We start from the raw sequence: 15,026 nt of genomic DNA on the forward strand, positions 1-15,026 counted from the left end.
CCAAGTCCCAGCCAGCTACTAAGGCGTATAGTTCCAACAGTCCAGTGAAGTGGGAACCAGTGCTCTCCTCCCCAAAGGCATGCTGCCCATAGAACTAATAAACGGCAAAGGCAGCATTCAAAAGTTGGCAGCCTGGTCCAGGGTCCACACTGTTACCCATCATAGGTGAGGGTTTATTAGCTTATGACAGTTCCATTTTACAGATGAGGAAACTGAGGCCGAGAGGTGAGCAACTTGTTGGCTGGGCTGGGCTGAGCTGTGGGTGAGGACTCATTGGGATAGGGTGGGCCTGTGTGCAGGTATGTGGCTTCCGTGGCCAGTTCCTCTCAGAAGCAGAGCTGGGGAGGGTGGCTCTGGGGATGGTGGTGAGGCGGCAGAGGAGGGCTCAGAGCTGGGCATCCACTCCAGCCTCCCTGCTGCCCATGTGCCCAGCTTCATCCCTGCTTACTCCAACTCTCAGGCTGCAGGGAGAGCCTGCCCTGCCAGGGGGGCTCACGGGGCTGGGGTCAGAGGTGCTAAAGAGATGCCCGAGGGGGTGCCTGGGGCAGGAGGGGGCGGGCACCTTCCTCCCAGCTCTGCAATGGCCCGCGTGACCTTGTGGCTGACATTCCTTGGCGGCCACGTGGCCCCAACTGGCAGGGACAGCTGCGCACAGGGGCCAGACCGGCTTTGTTCCCAGGGTGGCGCCCGCTCTCCATTTGGGCCCCGCGCCTGTTTGGGGCTGGGTGGGCAGTGGGCACCAGGAGTAGGGGGGTGGTCCCATGAGAGCCTAGAGGCTCAGGGCCACCGGGTGTCTCTGGGAGGATGGGGCAGGACCAGACGAAGCAGCAGATCGAGAAGGGGCTCCAGCTGTACCAGTCTAACCAGACGGAGAAGGCGCTGCAGTTGTGGATGAAGGTTCTGGAGAAGAGCTCAGACCTCGTGGGGCGCTTCCGCGTGCTCGGCTGCCTCGTCACGGCCCACTCGGAGATGGGCCGCTACAAGGAGATGCTCAAGGTGGGAGCGCGTGGCCAGGCTGGGCAGGTGGGGCCCGGCGGGGCTTCTCCCAGGCTTCCCGGCCCCCTCCCGCCTCCTCAGACTCGCCCGTATCCCCCAGGCTGGCGGCCAGGTCCTGAGGCCCTGAATCCTCCGCATCTCAGGCCCTAGGTCTTGGATGCTCCGTCTTGGCTTTGGATTTGGGCCCGTGGCCTTGAGCTTTGGTGTCTGAGGTTCTCAGCCTTGCGGTTTGAGGCACTCAAGGCCAGGTCTCAGACTCGAGGCTCCAGTCCTCTCCTGTGGGGTTCTGAGTCTAAGCCTGGGGAGGGGGGCACTGGCTCCAGGTTTGAGGCTGGGGGGCTGGGCGGGTGGTGGAGAGTGCAGACCAGTTCCGGGATGAAGTTGAAAGCGGGGGGTCTGGGTTTGGGAGATGAAGGCTACCGGGTTGCAGCTTCCAGTCTGGCTGGGGAGCCTAGCACATATCTGAGGCTTGGGGTGGGCGCTCTGGGTCTGAGGCTCTGGGCTGGGGGTGGGGGGGGCTTGGAGGGGCACAGGCTGAGTGCCCCGGCCCACCCCCGCGGGGGGCAGTTTGCTGTGGTCCAGATCGACACCGCCCGGGAGCTGGAGGACGCCAACTTCCTCCTGGAGAGCTACCTGAACCTGGCACGCAGCAACGAAAAGCTGTGTGAGTTCCACAAGACCATCTCCTACTGCAAGACCTGCCTCGGCCTGCCCGGCACCAGGGCGGCTGCCCAGCTCGGAGGCCAGGTCAGCCTGAGCATGGGCAATGCCTTCCTGGGCCTCAGTCTCTTCCAGAAGGCCCTGGAGAGCTTCGAGAAGGCCCTGCGCTATGCCCACAACAACGACGACGCCATGCTCGAGTGCCGCGTCTGCTGCAGCCTGGGCAGCTTTTACACTCAGGTCAAGGTGCGCCCCGGGGCCCCCGGGGGAGGGCGGTGGAGGCCCCGGCTCCCAGAGAGCCTCCTAGGGGCCGTGCTCCCTGTTGCCTCACCGTGTTCAGTCCTCCCATATAAGTAGGGACGAGGCAGATGGGAGTCTGAGAAGAGAAGGACTTAGCCGGGAGGAACAGAGATGGCCAGGCTTCCCAGGTGGCACTAGTGGTAAAGAACCCACCTGTCAATGCAGGAGACATAAGAGATGCGGGCTCGATACCTGGGTCGGGAAGATCCCCCTGGAGGAGGGCATGGCAACCCACTCCAGTCTTCTTGCCTGGAGAATCCCAGGGACAGAGGAGGCTGATGAGCCACAGTCCACTGGGTCGCAGAGTCAGACACAAGTGAGGTGACCTAGCGTGTAGAGATGTGGCCAGGCAGGGCAGAATCAAAATTCCAGCTTCAATCTGTCTGACTTCCTGGGGGAGTGGGAAGCTCCCATGTGAGGACAGGCCTTAAATCTGTACTACTGTGTGTTTGCTGTGTGATCTTGGGCAAGTCACTTCTCTCCAAGCCCATGAAATGAGGGCGAATGGAACCCGCTTTATAACATGGTTTTAAGGATCATTCTTCAAACACATATTGAGCATCTATTGTACCCCAGGCACTGTTGGTCAGGATACAGCAGGGAAAATAAGAGCCAAGTGCCTGGGCTCACGAAGCTTGCTTTCTAGCTGGGGGAGGAAGTTGAATCAATATAATCAGCAAAGCCAAGTATACAGCGTGGTGGAAAGTGCTTAGGAAAACGAGGGGCAGGGAAAGGGGGTCGGAAGGGCTGAGGAGGGGGTGTTGCAAGTTCAAACAGGGTGGTAGGGGTGATGTCTGATGACTTGGAGAAGAGAGGGTGGGCCATGCAGAATGAAAAAGGGAGTGGTAAAAGCGTAGCTCTGCTCTTGGGGGAGCTTACCTTGCCTACTCCAGGAAGGGTGGAGGCCAGCGTGGCTGTCGCAGGTGTGTGAGAAAAGGTGGGAGGTGGTGGGGTCCTGGGGGTTAGGGGAAAGGGAGATAGGAGAGAGAAGAAACTGATGGAGCCAACCACCTCAGGCTTCAGGCCCTGAGCCTTTGCTCTCCTTCCCGCAGACATCCAGGCTGCGCTCGGCCCTTGGGGCATGTCAGCGCCTGGCACAAAATAACGCCTAGTAAACCTTGCGAAAGTCAAAGTGTGAAAGTGTGGGTCGCTCAGTCGTGTCTGACTCTTTGAGACCCCATGGACTGTAGCCCACCAGGCTCCTCTGTCCATGGAATTCTCCAGGCAAGAATACTGGAGTGGGTTGCCATTCTCTTCCCCAGGGGATCTTCCCAATCCAGGGTTCGAACCCACATCTCTTAAGTTTTCTGCATGGGTAGGCGGGTTCTTTACCACTAGCTCCACCTGGGAAAGCAGTTGGGTGTGAGGAGATAAGAGTCGTCCATGGATTGATGGATCGTCCTTCATCTGAGGATTTTGTTTGCAGCAGTAAGACATCTGGAGAAGCCATTCTGTGAGATCAAACAGGATTGGAGAGACATAGGCGTGTTTTAAAAACTTTTTTTTTATTATGAAGAAAATTAACCATACAGGAATGCATAGAGGATGGTATAATGAATTACCATATACTGGCTACTTATATTTAACAATTAATATTTTTCCATGTTTGATTTACATATTTTTCACTGAAGTGTTGTGATATAAAATTATCTCACATTATATCCTGTACATTATGGGACTTCCCTGGTGGTCCAGTGGCTAAGACTCTATGCTCCCAGTGCAGGGAGCTGGGGTTCGATCCCTGGTCAGGGAACTGGATCCCGTAGGCTGCAACAAGAGTTTGCATGCTGCAACTAAAGACCTGGAGCAGCCAGATAAATAATTTTTTTTAAATTATAGACATCACAAAATTTTACCCCGAAGTAGTTCAGTAAGCATTTCTGAGGAATAAGAAGACTATTTTCTGATATAAGGACACTTTATTATATAACCACAAAACTATTCTTACACACACCATGGTGAACAATTCTCTCTTAAATTTCTCTGTTTATCCTGAAAATACGCCTTAACTCTCAGCTTGTTTGAACTGGAACACAAGCAAGAACCACACACTGCAGTGATTACTATGTCACTTTCAATAGAAAGTTAATATACTACTCTTTATTCTCCATGATTTACTGAAGAAGCCAAATTAATTAATATTCCATCTCATTGTCTCATTGCCTCCTCAAGGAGTCACATAAGCTGTTTCTTTGTCTCCCTTACTCTCTATGAACGAGAATTTTAAAAATGACTTGGTAAGATCTAGGTCACGCATTTTTAAATTTTTTTTTTTTTTACTGTGGAGCCTTTATTGAATTCATTACAATATTGTTTATGTCTTGGGTTTTTGGCCACAAAGCATGTGGGATCTTAGCTGCCCAACCAAGGGTTGAACATGCACCCCCTGCGTTGGAAGGGGAAGTCTTAACTGCTGGACCACCAGGGAAGTCCTGAGGGTCATGCATTTCTGGTGAGGACCTGTACAAGCAGGACTGCGTGCTTCATAAGACACCATATCGACATCTGAGCAAGTGACCACCTGATCCCACCGCTTTCAGCTTTGCCTTCTTCCTTGCAGGACCAGCAGCTTAATTTGTGGGGTGACACTTTGTGAATATTCAGTTCAGCAACAGTATTTTCCATAATGGTTTGAGCATTTTCTGATGTCTGTTGCCTGAATCAATTCTGTCAACTCTCATGAAATGGTGACTTCCAAGTTCTATGATGCCTTCTACAATTATTAGCTGGGATTTTCCTATAAGGAAGAACTTTCCCTCATCAATTAGAGCTAGCTGATTACTCTGAAAAACAGTTCCTAAAGGAAAGGTAGATAAATCCTTTGTCCCTCTCCTTTAATTGCCATGTTTCAGGATAACGAGTTGATGTGATAGTTGACTCCAGTGATTACACTTGTTTTGCTTCCTCTTTTTGTTATTTCATCATGAAATCTTGGACTTAAAAAAATATTCAGTAGTCTTCAGTCAGTTGCAGTCATTGTTCCTTTTGATACTCATGTTATCTTAATTTTAGTCAGTGGAATTCTCTTTAGCATGACCCCTATGTCCTTTTGACGAGACTTCCTTTAGTCTTTGAAAGAAAGCATTCTTGTTTTCTGGCACAACAATCTGTCCCATGGTATTGTGGAGAGTCGGCCCTTGATATTCTCAGGGGATTTGTTCCAGGATCCCCGAGGACACCAAAATCCAGGAATGCTCAAGTCTCTTATATAATATGGTGTAGTATTTGCATCGGAGAAGGCAATGGCGACCCACTCCAGTACTCTTGCCTGGAAAATCCCATGGACGGAGGAGCCTGGTAGCTGCAGTCCATGGGGTCGCTAGGAGTCGGATACGACTGAGCAACTTCCCTTTCACTTTCCACTTTCATGCACTGGAGAAGGAAATGGCAACCCACTCCAGTGTTCTTGCCTGGAGAATCCCAGGGACGGAGGAGCCTGGTGGGCTGCCATCTACGGGGTCGCACAGAGTCGGACACGACTGACGTGACTTAGCAGCAGCAGCAGTAGCAGTATTTGCATAGAACCTGCATATATGCCTGCAGTGGGTCTTAGCTGTGGCATGTGGGATCTAGCTCCCTGCCTCCTAGGGAGTCTAGAGTCTTACCCACTGGACCACCAGGGAAGTCCCCCCTCCTATATTCTTTAAATCATCTCTTGTTGTTGTTTTAGTCACTAAGTCGACAGGCCCATGGACTGTAGCCTGCTAGGCTCCTCTGTCCGTGGGATTCTCCAGGCAAGAATACAGGAGTGGGTTGCCATTTCCTTCTCCAGGGGATCTTCCCCAGCCAGGGATCGAACCTGCGTCATTGGCAGGCAGATTCTTTTCCACTGAGCCAACAAGGAAGCCCAGATTATTTATAAAACCTAATACACTGTAAATGCTAGGTTAATAGTCATGTGCCTGGCAACTGCAAGCTTTGCTTTTTTGGAACTTTCTGGATATTTTTCCCCCAATATTTTCAAGCTTTGATTGGATGTGGAACCCTTGGGTTACTGAGGCCCACTATATTTCCTGCTCCAGACCAGTAAAGACCAGATGCTCATTGCCACTGGCTTGTTATTGCTACTAAATCTCCTTGGTTTCGAGGACAATTGGACTTTATACTGAAATCTTCAACTCAAGCCTAATGTTTCAGGATTTCCTTTATTTCAAACTTGATTCTTTTTTTCTCTTAGGCTGAAAATCTTGGTTTCTAACAACATAATTAAATATTTACTTTATCTTACAAAGTACACAAAATAATTCCAAGACAATATACCACTATTGCTGAAAAAAAATGACAAATGAGGTTTAAGACTTCTCTGCTGTTCTTTTGTCTTTATAATATATCCCACTATGGTTGAACTGTTCAAGTGTATGTTTTAAGGTCATTTGAAATAACACTTGTTCTGTATGGTTATATTAATAAGAGCGTATATAATATATTATGGCAATTATGAAATCATCATAATATACCTTAATTATAATTATATTATTATTATAAATTATATTTTAATTATCTAATAATTATATTATAATTATATTATGTAGAATATATAATATATACAATATATAATATAAATATTTATAAATATAAATAGATATATAAATATATGATACAATTAATACATATAATATAATATTTAATATATAATTAATATGTTATAATTATAATTCTTATTATAATATAATAAATTGTTATAATATATGATATGATATGATATAATTATATATAATAAAAATTATATTGTGAATTATATACAATTGTGTTATATAGTTATATTGTATAAAATTATATTCATATAATTATATTATAATTATATTATAATTACATTATAATATATAATATTATATTTATATTATATTACATTATAATTATATTTATATAATCTTATATTCATATTATTATATTATATATATTATGATAATTATATTATGCAGTTCAGTTCGGTTGTTCAGTCGTGTCTGACTCTTTAGCAACCCCATGAATCGCAGCAAGCCAGGCCTCCCTGTCCATCCCCAACTCCTGGAGTTCACTCAAACTCATGTCCATTGAGTCGGTGATGCCATCCAGCCATCTCATCCTCTGTCGTCCCCTTCTCCTCCTGCCCCCAATCCCTCCCAGCATCAGAGTCTTTTCCAATGAGTCAACTCTTCTCATGAGGTGGCCAAAGTATTGGAGTTTCAGCTTTAGCATCAGCCCTTCCAATGAACACCCAGGACTGATCTCCTTTAGAATGGGCTTATTGGATCTCCTTGTAGTCCAAGGGGCTCTCAGAGTCTTCTCCAACACCACATTTCAAAAGCATCAATTCTTCAGCGCTCAGCTTTCTTCACAGTCCAACTCTCACATCCATACTATATTATTATAAGAGTAATATATTTATATTATAATTATATAATATTTATATTATAATCACATCATATTTAATTATATTATAATTATATTGTATTATAATTACAGTCATATTATAATTAAGTTATATTTATATTGTAATATAATATAGTTGTATTATATTTTATTTATAATATAATTATAGGTATTATAATTATATTACATTATATTATAATTATATAATTATAATATTAATTACATATAATTAATATATAAGTATATAGTATAATTAAAATTATATTATATAATGTATAATTAATATACATTTAATATATATAATTATATAATATACAATATACTATATAAATATATTATATATAATATATTAATATAATACGTATAATATATTTAATATATAATTAATATAATTTAAAATATATAATATATTACAGGTATAATGATATTATTAATTATAATTAAAATAATTGTAATTTTATATAATATACAGTTAAGGTTGTTTCTATTTTCTAATCTTAGGTTTTTTTAAATTAAATTTCCTATTTTCAAGTCTGTAAAACATTTGCATGGCTTCGAATTAAAAAGTACATAGTATATATTAAGTTTATTAGAAACAGGTCTATATTGGGGTTACCGAGAGTTCTCTTTGGGTCATATTAGCTTGTTCGATATCAAATGAAAATTCCAGTCGCTTTTCTACAAAAAAGAGCAGGGAATCGGGGTTGTAGCTGAATGGGACGTGAAGTCAAAGGTGGCTGTTTGATTTTTAGTTTTGTTTTCCACGTGAGGTAAGACATGCCAGACTGTGTTTTTACGGAGATGGGATGACTCAGTAGAGAGATGGGGAGGGTTCCAGAGCCCGCCTGGAGGCGGTTTCTTTAGTTTGAGGGGGCAGGGAGGAGCAGGAGCCGGGCAGTGCGGGGACAGGGCCGGTGGGCTTGACCGAGAAGGCGGGTGAGGGAGCGCGTCCCCGACTTCCCTCTGTTTCCTGACGGAGTGTATGGTGAGGTCATGTGCTCGTAACTGGCAGGCTGAGAAGACGTCCGGAAGTCTGAGGAGAAGGGAAGCGGGAGAGGATGATTTCTTTGCCTCGGTGAGTCTGTCCTATGTTCTTGGAGCTGACTCTGCTGGCAATCCAGCCTTCAGTGATGACCGGCCGCCAGCGGGGGGTCAGGGTGGGCTCGGACAGCCCCGCCGCCACACCTCTGTGCATCTCTGCAGGCCAGGGGCCCAACCGGGACTGGCTGAGAGGAGAAGCCAGTTGCCTTTCTTGCTTCTCATGCTCATTCATTCATTCAGCAAATACTTTCTGAGCCAGGAACTGTGCTAGGCTCTTGGCATACGTCGGAAAACCAGACGAAAATTGTTACGTTCATGAGCCCACCCCTTTGCAAGGCTGTTCCTCCTGCGTGGATCACGGTTTTCCTGGACGCCAGGATAAGTGAATGAATGAGCGAGCACGCGGCGGAGCGCTCCACTCAGGGGCAGCTCCCGCCACTCAGCACGCGCCCTCCCAGCCCGGCCCCTCCCTTTGTTCCCTGCAGGACTACGAGAAAGCCCTGTTCTTCCCCTGCAAGGCTGCGGAGCTCGTCAACGACTACGGCAAAGGCTGGAGCCTCAAGTACCGGGCCATGAGCCAGTATCACATGGCTGTAGCGTATCGCCTGCTGGGCCACCTGGGCAGCGCCATGGAGTGCTGTGAGGTGGGGCGCGGGCGGAGGACGGCGGTGTGGGCGCGGCCCGGGCCCGGGGCTTCCTGCTGCCTGCCCGCCCAGCCCGCTGAGGCCCCCAAGGCTGGCTCCTGGTCCCCCTCTCTACCGCTGAGCCCCTGGAGGATGTGCTTGCTCCTCTTACCCCGTCTGCCCCAAATCTCATTCCCTGATAGGCTGTTCCCAGCGGAGGGGGCTTTCCTTTGCCCCCCGCCCAATACCCACTCTGTGGGACACTTTTAAGTTGGAAGCCAGCCAGGCTGGAGTTCCACCGACCTATCCCGCTTAATAACCTGGGGACCTCGGTCAAGCCACTTCCGCTCTCAGAGACTCAGTCTCCAGGGCTGTCTGTCCTCAGTGGTTCGGTACACGGGGACTCTGCGCCAGGAAAGGGGTACTGGGCTCCGAGGGTGTCAGAGGGGCCCACGGGGCGAGGATGCCTCTAGGGTGGGGGGCAGACGCGCAGGCCTGAGGGACCGGCTCCGTCACAGGAGTCTATGAAGATCGCGCTGCAGCACGGGGACCGTCCGCTGCAGGCTCTCTGCCTGCTCTGCTTTGCTGACATCCACCGGAGCCGTGGGGACCTGCAGGTGAGGTCATCGGCACGCAGGGGGCGGCGGTGCGGGCCAGGCCGGGCCTGATCCCACCCCCCAACCCGGCTGCGCAGACAGCCTTCCCCAGGTACGACTCCGCCATGAGCATCATGACCGAGATCGGGAACCGCCTGGGGCAGGTGCAGGTGTTGCTGGGCGTGGCCAAGTGCTGGGTGGCCAGGAAGGCGCTGGACAAGGTGAGGGGACTCCTGTCCTGCGGCCCCCAGCTCTCCCCAGCGCCCCCACACGTCAGCCAAGGGTGTGTGGATCTGCTTCCCGACTGGGCTCTTTCAGACCCCTTATCAGCCTCACCCCAGGTCTGTGAGGCCAGGGCATCCCAGGTCAGTTTCCAGGCTCAGAACAGGGTGTGACTTGCCCAATCACGCAGCTCGTAAAGGGCCAGACCTGGGGTTGGAACTCGAGATGCTTGAACTGCCTCCTATGATTTCACATGGAGTAGGAAACCCAGGGCAGTATTCTTGCCTGGAAAATTTCACGGGCAGAGGAGTCTGGCAGGCAACAAGGGGTTGCAAAGGGTCGGACACAACTGAGCAACGGAGCCTGATTTCATAACCCCATCGTGAGATAGGAGTGTTCTTCCCATTCTGTATCCAAGTAAACTTAGGCAGCTCAGGCCAGTGTACCCCAGCCTCTTCCTCTCCCCAGCCCCGCCCCTGCCTGCCCTTCCTTCCCTACAAGCCGAGGCCTCCGTCCGACGGCCCTGCCTGCAGCTCTGGCCTGTCTCCCCTTCCAGGCCCTGGATGCCATTGAGAGAGCCCAAGACCTGGCCGAGGAGGTGGGGAACAAGGTCAGACCTGATTCCGTCTGCTGGGTCTGGAGTCAAGAGCCCAAGGTGGGATCTAGGGTGGCTGGGTGGCTGGGTGGGGAGACCACCCCCACCAGCCTGCTCGTGCCCTGAGTCCTTCCCGATCTCCAGGAGGTGCCCCAGTCACCCCCTGACCCTGGCTGTTTCTCCTCCACTCAGAGAGCAATTGGAGGGGCGGGCAGGGTGAGAGTTCCGTAGCTCGGGGGACATCAGAATTCCTCAGAGGATTCTTTCTCTCTTTATGGAAAGCTTCTTTCTTTCTGGCTGCGCTGGGTCTTCATTACTGCTTGGGCTCTTCTCTGGTTGTGGCGCACAGGCTCCAGGGCCCCTGGGCTTCAGAAGGTGTGGCCTCCCGGGCTCTGGAGCACGTGCTCAGTACGTGTGGTGCACAGGCTTAGCTGCTCCATGGCACGAGGGATCTTCCCAGATCAGGGATCAAACCTGCGCTCCCTGCATTGGCAAGCCAATTCTTTACTACTGTGCCACCAGGGAAGCCCCCCTCAGAGGTTTCTTGATGGTCATTAAGACTCTGCCAGTGATAGGGAGGTGGGTACCCCAGGGCTTTTCCAGCTGTGGGTTCCAGGACTCACTGGCTTCCTGCAAGGTGGGTACAGCAAGCCCCCTTTTACAGGTGAGGAAAGTGAGGCTCAGAGAGGTGCTCAAGGTCCCATACCTGATAACTGACCTGTGTTGCGGGGGACTGCCCGTGAAGGGTTAAGTCTTGGGAGCTGCTCGGCGTTATGCAGAGCCTTAGGCACGTCCCTAAGCTCCCTGTCCCGCCCCCCTGAAGAGGTTACTACCCTTAAGGCTCCGGGACGTCTCGGTCTTGCAACATTTCATAGAAGATAGATTAGCTTATTGATAGAAGATAGATTATCTATTTGTGATCTGCACACAATGGTAAGGGTCTTGTGATTGTATCTGGAGATTAATATACAATCCTGTGAATGTCAGAAGTCACGTACTTTATCCTATATATACTGCAGCACAATAAAGGAAGGCATCAGCCATTTTGGTCTGATCCTCTCAACCCCATCTTTTGTCTCTCTCTTATTTTTCTTAGCGGGGACGCTCCGTTCTCTCCCTGTGCAGGTGCGACTCTTGTTTGTGCTGGCCGCGGCACTGTGTTAACTCCACAGCCTGTGTTCTTCCCACAGTCTATGCAGCCTCTTCAAATTTCATCATCCTATCCAAACCTTTTGAAAATAGCCTCAGAGTCTTCTAGAAGATGCACCTTTCTCAGAGGTCAGGGCATAGTCTTGTTAAAATGCCAAATATACCTGCCTTGGCTGGACCACAGCTGCTCTGGCTTACCCAAATATCATCAGAAATGCCGATGAGCTGCTGTGGGTATGCAATGAACAGAAACGGAAAGCAAATTAGTAGTAGGGCATCGAGACAGCAGATTTGGTCAATAAAAATCCTTCAGAAACATGAGGTCCCCAGTCGCTTCTAGGAGTAAGGATCACTGATTTCGCCGACCCCCTCATTCTGCATGAAGGGAAGCTAAGGCCCGGAGAGGGCCAGACATTTTTCCTAGGGCTCTCAGCAAGGCAGGAGCGTGGCAGGACAGGGACCCTGTGTACTGAGCGCCCTGTGGTCCCGGGAGGACAGATGGCGTCTCGGGACAGCTGCTCACCGGCACTGACCTGGTCTTGTCCGCCCCCCGCTGCAGCTGGCCCAGCTGAAGCTGCACTGCCTGAGCGAGAGCATCTACCGCAGCAAAGGGCTGCAGCGGGAGCTGCGCGCCCACGTCGTGCGTTTCCACGAGTGCGTGGAGGAGACCGAGCTCTACTGCGGCCTGTGCGGCGAGTCCATCGGCGAGAAGAACAGCCGTCTGCAGGCCCTGCCCTGCTCCCACATCTTCCACCTCAGGTGAGCGCCCTGCCGGCAGGCCCTCGGGGGCTCCCTGGGGCCTAATCACACTTAGGCGGTGCTTTCAGGGCCTCCTGGGTGCCTGCTCTAAGAGTTTCCTGTCTAATCACTCATCAAACCCTCCCAGCGGCCCTGTTTTTCTCCCCAAAGAGACCACAGAGAGAGAATTCTCGAAGGTCATGGGAGAGCGGCGCCCAGGGCCAGAGGTGCCCCCGTCACCCATGCCTGACCCCTGGCCCAGGCTCTGGCCTGCTGGCCTCCCCAGGCACAGGGCCAGCAGGGCTGCCTGCCGCGGGGAGGGAAAGAGGGAGCCAGGTCCAGGGTGGGTGGCCAGGCCTGCCGAGCGGACCGCGCCCTTTGCAACAACCTCCCACCCACCCAAGGTGCCTGCAGAACAACAGGACACGAAGCTGCCCCAACTGCCGCCGCTCGTCCATGAAGCCTGGCTTCGTGTGACCCCGCAGGTCGTGGACCTCACCTCGCCTCCCCTGCTCCTTCTCTGCCCTCACGCTGGAGGGCCCTGACCGGCTGAGCCCCTGCCATGCCTGTTTACTCCTGGGGCAGGGGCTGGGGGGGCGCCTCCTGCGGCCTCGGTCAAGGCCCAGGGCCTGCCCGCCGCAGTTCTGCCAGGCCCAGCTGCCCTCCCCCCTGCCTCTCTGGACTTTGCTCTTTCTAGAAAAATAAAACCGTTTGTACCTCGTCCCATTGATTCGGATGTTCCCTGCCCACGGACTGCCCAAGGGTAGGGGAGAGCAGCGGGCTTCCTCAGACACCCCCGTCTCTCTGCACACATGGACAAGCGCCTCCACTGCCCTCCCGGCTTCTCGGGCTGCCGTGGGAGCTGGAGGCAAGATCCTGCTGGTGAGCAGCACCTTTAAGTGCTGACACGCTGGGCTGGGCAACAGGATGCGGCACAGAGTAAACACAGCAAGCCAGCCACATAGAAAGTCTGCCGGAGGACTCCCCTGGGGCCCAGTGGATAAGAGTCTGCCTGCCAATGCAGGGGACATGGGTTCGATTTCTGGTTCGGGGAGATTCCACATGCCACAGGGCAACTAGGTCGGTTCATCAAAACTGCTGGGCCTGCGCTCTACAAGAGAGTACAGGAGAGTACCCCCAGTCGCTGCAACTGGAGAAAGCCCGCACGCAGCAATGAAGGGCCAGGGCAGCCAATAAATAAACAGAATAAATGTTGTCTATTTTTAATTGAAGGATAATTGCTTTACAATATTGTGTTGGTTTCTGCCATACACAACACGAATCAGCCATAGGTATGCATACATCCCCTCTCTAAAACACAAGACTTCTAGTCAACTCAGGCTGCCATAACACAATACCACATACCAGGTGGCTAAAATCATCGGAATGTATTTCCTTGCAGTTTTGGAGATTGGAAGTCCAAAATCAAGGAGCCAGCAGGGTTGGTCCCCGGTGAGGCCCCTCTTCCTGGCCTGCAGATAGCCCTTTCTCAGTGTCCTTGCATGGCGTTTTCTTTGTGCTTATATGTAGAGAGGAGAGAGAGAGATTTCCCTCTCTTTAATCCCATCATGAGGGTCCCACTCTCATGATCTAATTGAACGCTAATTACTTCCCAAATGTCCCATCTCCTAATCTGTCACACTGAGGGTTAGAGCTTCAACATATGAATTTGGAGGCAGGGATACAAAATTCAGTGCATAGTTTTGATTAATTAAACCAAAATCCATACTGATGTTAATAAATAAGTGAACAAATTAAAATCTTAATTAAAAAAGAATGAGATATTTGCATAGTTTCAAAGTACTTCCTCACAAAATACTTGTTAATTTCAAGGGGGAAACCTCACCATGGAGAAGGTTTGTAGAACCAGATTAATCACTGAGAGAGATCGACATCTCCAGTAATGAAACAAAACGAAATCAGCTGCTACCTGCATGAACGGAGTGAGAAACTCAGTGTCTCTTCTGTGACGCCCCTGCAAGGATGAATGACGTGAATGTAATAATGAGGACACACCAGGTAAACGCAAATGTAGAAATACTCTGCAGGACTTCCTTTGCAGTCCAGTGGAGAAGAACCCACCTGCCAATGCAGGGGACATGGATTCGATCCCTAGACTGGAAGATTCCACATCCCGTGGAGCAACTAAAGCGCCCCCCCCCCCAACCCCACCCGCACCAGGACTGCTGAGCCCACAAGCTGCAACTGCTGAAGCCCGGGAGCCCTAGAGCCTGTTCCCTACAGCAAGAGGCTGCAGTGAGAAGCCATGCACCGCAACTAGAGAGGAGCCCCCGCCCACTGCAACCAGAGAAAGCCCGTGAGTAACAGTGAAGACCTGCCAGGACTAAAGAACAAACACATTAATTAATTTCTAAAAAGACTCTTAACGTCAGTGAACCGTGAACTTCGTGATGTTCAAGCTGGTTTTAGAAAAGGCAGAGGAGCCAGAGATCAAATTGCCAAGATCCGCTGGATCATGGAAAAAGCAAGAGAGTTCCAGAAACACATCTATTTCTGCTTTATTGACTATGCCAAAGCCTTTGACTATGTGGATCACAATAAACTGTGGAAAATTCTGAAAGAGATGGGAATACCAGACCACCTAAACTGCCTCTTGAGAAACCTATATCAGGTCAGGAAGCAACAGTTAGAACTGGACATGGAACAACAGACTGGTTCCAAATAGGAAAAGGAGTACATCAAGGCTGTATATTGTCACCCTGCTTATTGAACTTATATGCAGAGTACATCATG

At 50.1% G+C, this 15,026-nt stretch overlaps 1 protein-coding gene across 1 annotated transcript; it reads left to right on the plus strand.

Annotated features, from left to right (window-relative positions):
• On the plus strand, positions 655 to 12,995 carry RAPSN (receptor associated protein of the synapse). Its single transcript, XM_018059103.1, has 8 exons — positions 655 to 996; positions 1,564 to 1,902; positions 8,835 to 8,993; positions 9,491 to 9,589; positions 9,667 to 9,789; positions 10,347 to 10,400; positions 12,094 to 12,293; positions 12,677 to 12,995. Exons 1-8 carry the CDS (start codon positions 805 to 807, stop codon positions 12,747 to 12,749), a joined length of 1,239 nt encoding a protein of 412 aa, XP_017914592.1. The 5' UTR covers positions 655 to 804; the 3' UTR covers positions 12,750 to 12,995.

This window comes from Capra hircus, chromosome 15, assembly GCF_001704415.2.
Source record: "Capra hircus breed San Clemente chromosome 15, ASM170441v1, whole genome shotgun sequence".
Classification (NCBI taxonomy): Eukaryota; Metazoa; Chordata; class Mammalia; order Artiodactyla; family Bovidae; genus Capra; species Capra hircus.

Coding starts and splice junctions, on each gene's coding strand:
- RAPSN (XM_018059103.1), top strand. CDS start 805: ATGGGGCAGGACCAGACGAAGCAGCAGATCGAGAAGGGGCTCCAGCTG. Junction 1,903..8,834: donor GCTTTTACACTCAGGTCAAG/GTGCGCCCCGGG, acceptor TGTTCCCTGCAG/GACTACGAGAAAGCCCTGTT. Junction 10,401..12,093: donor CCGAGGAGGTGGGGAACAAG/GTCAGACCTGAT, acceptor CCCCCGCTGCAG/CTGGCCCAGCTGAAGCTGCA.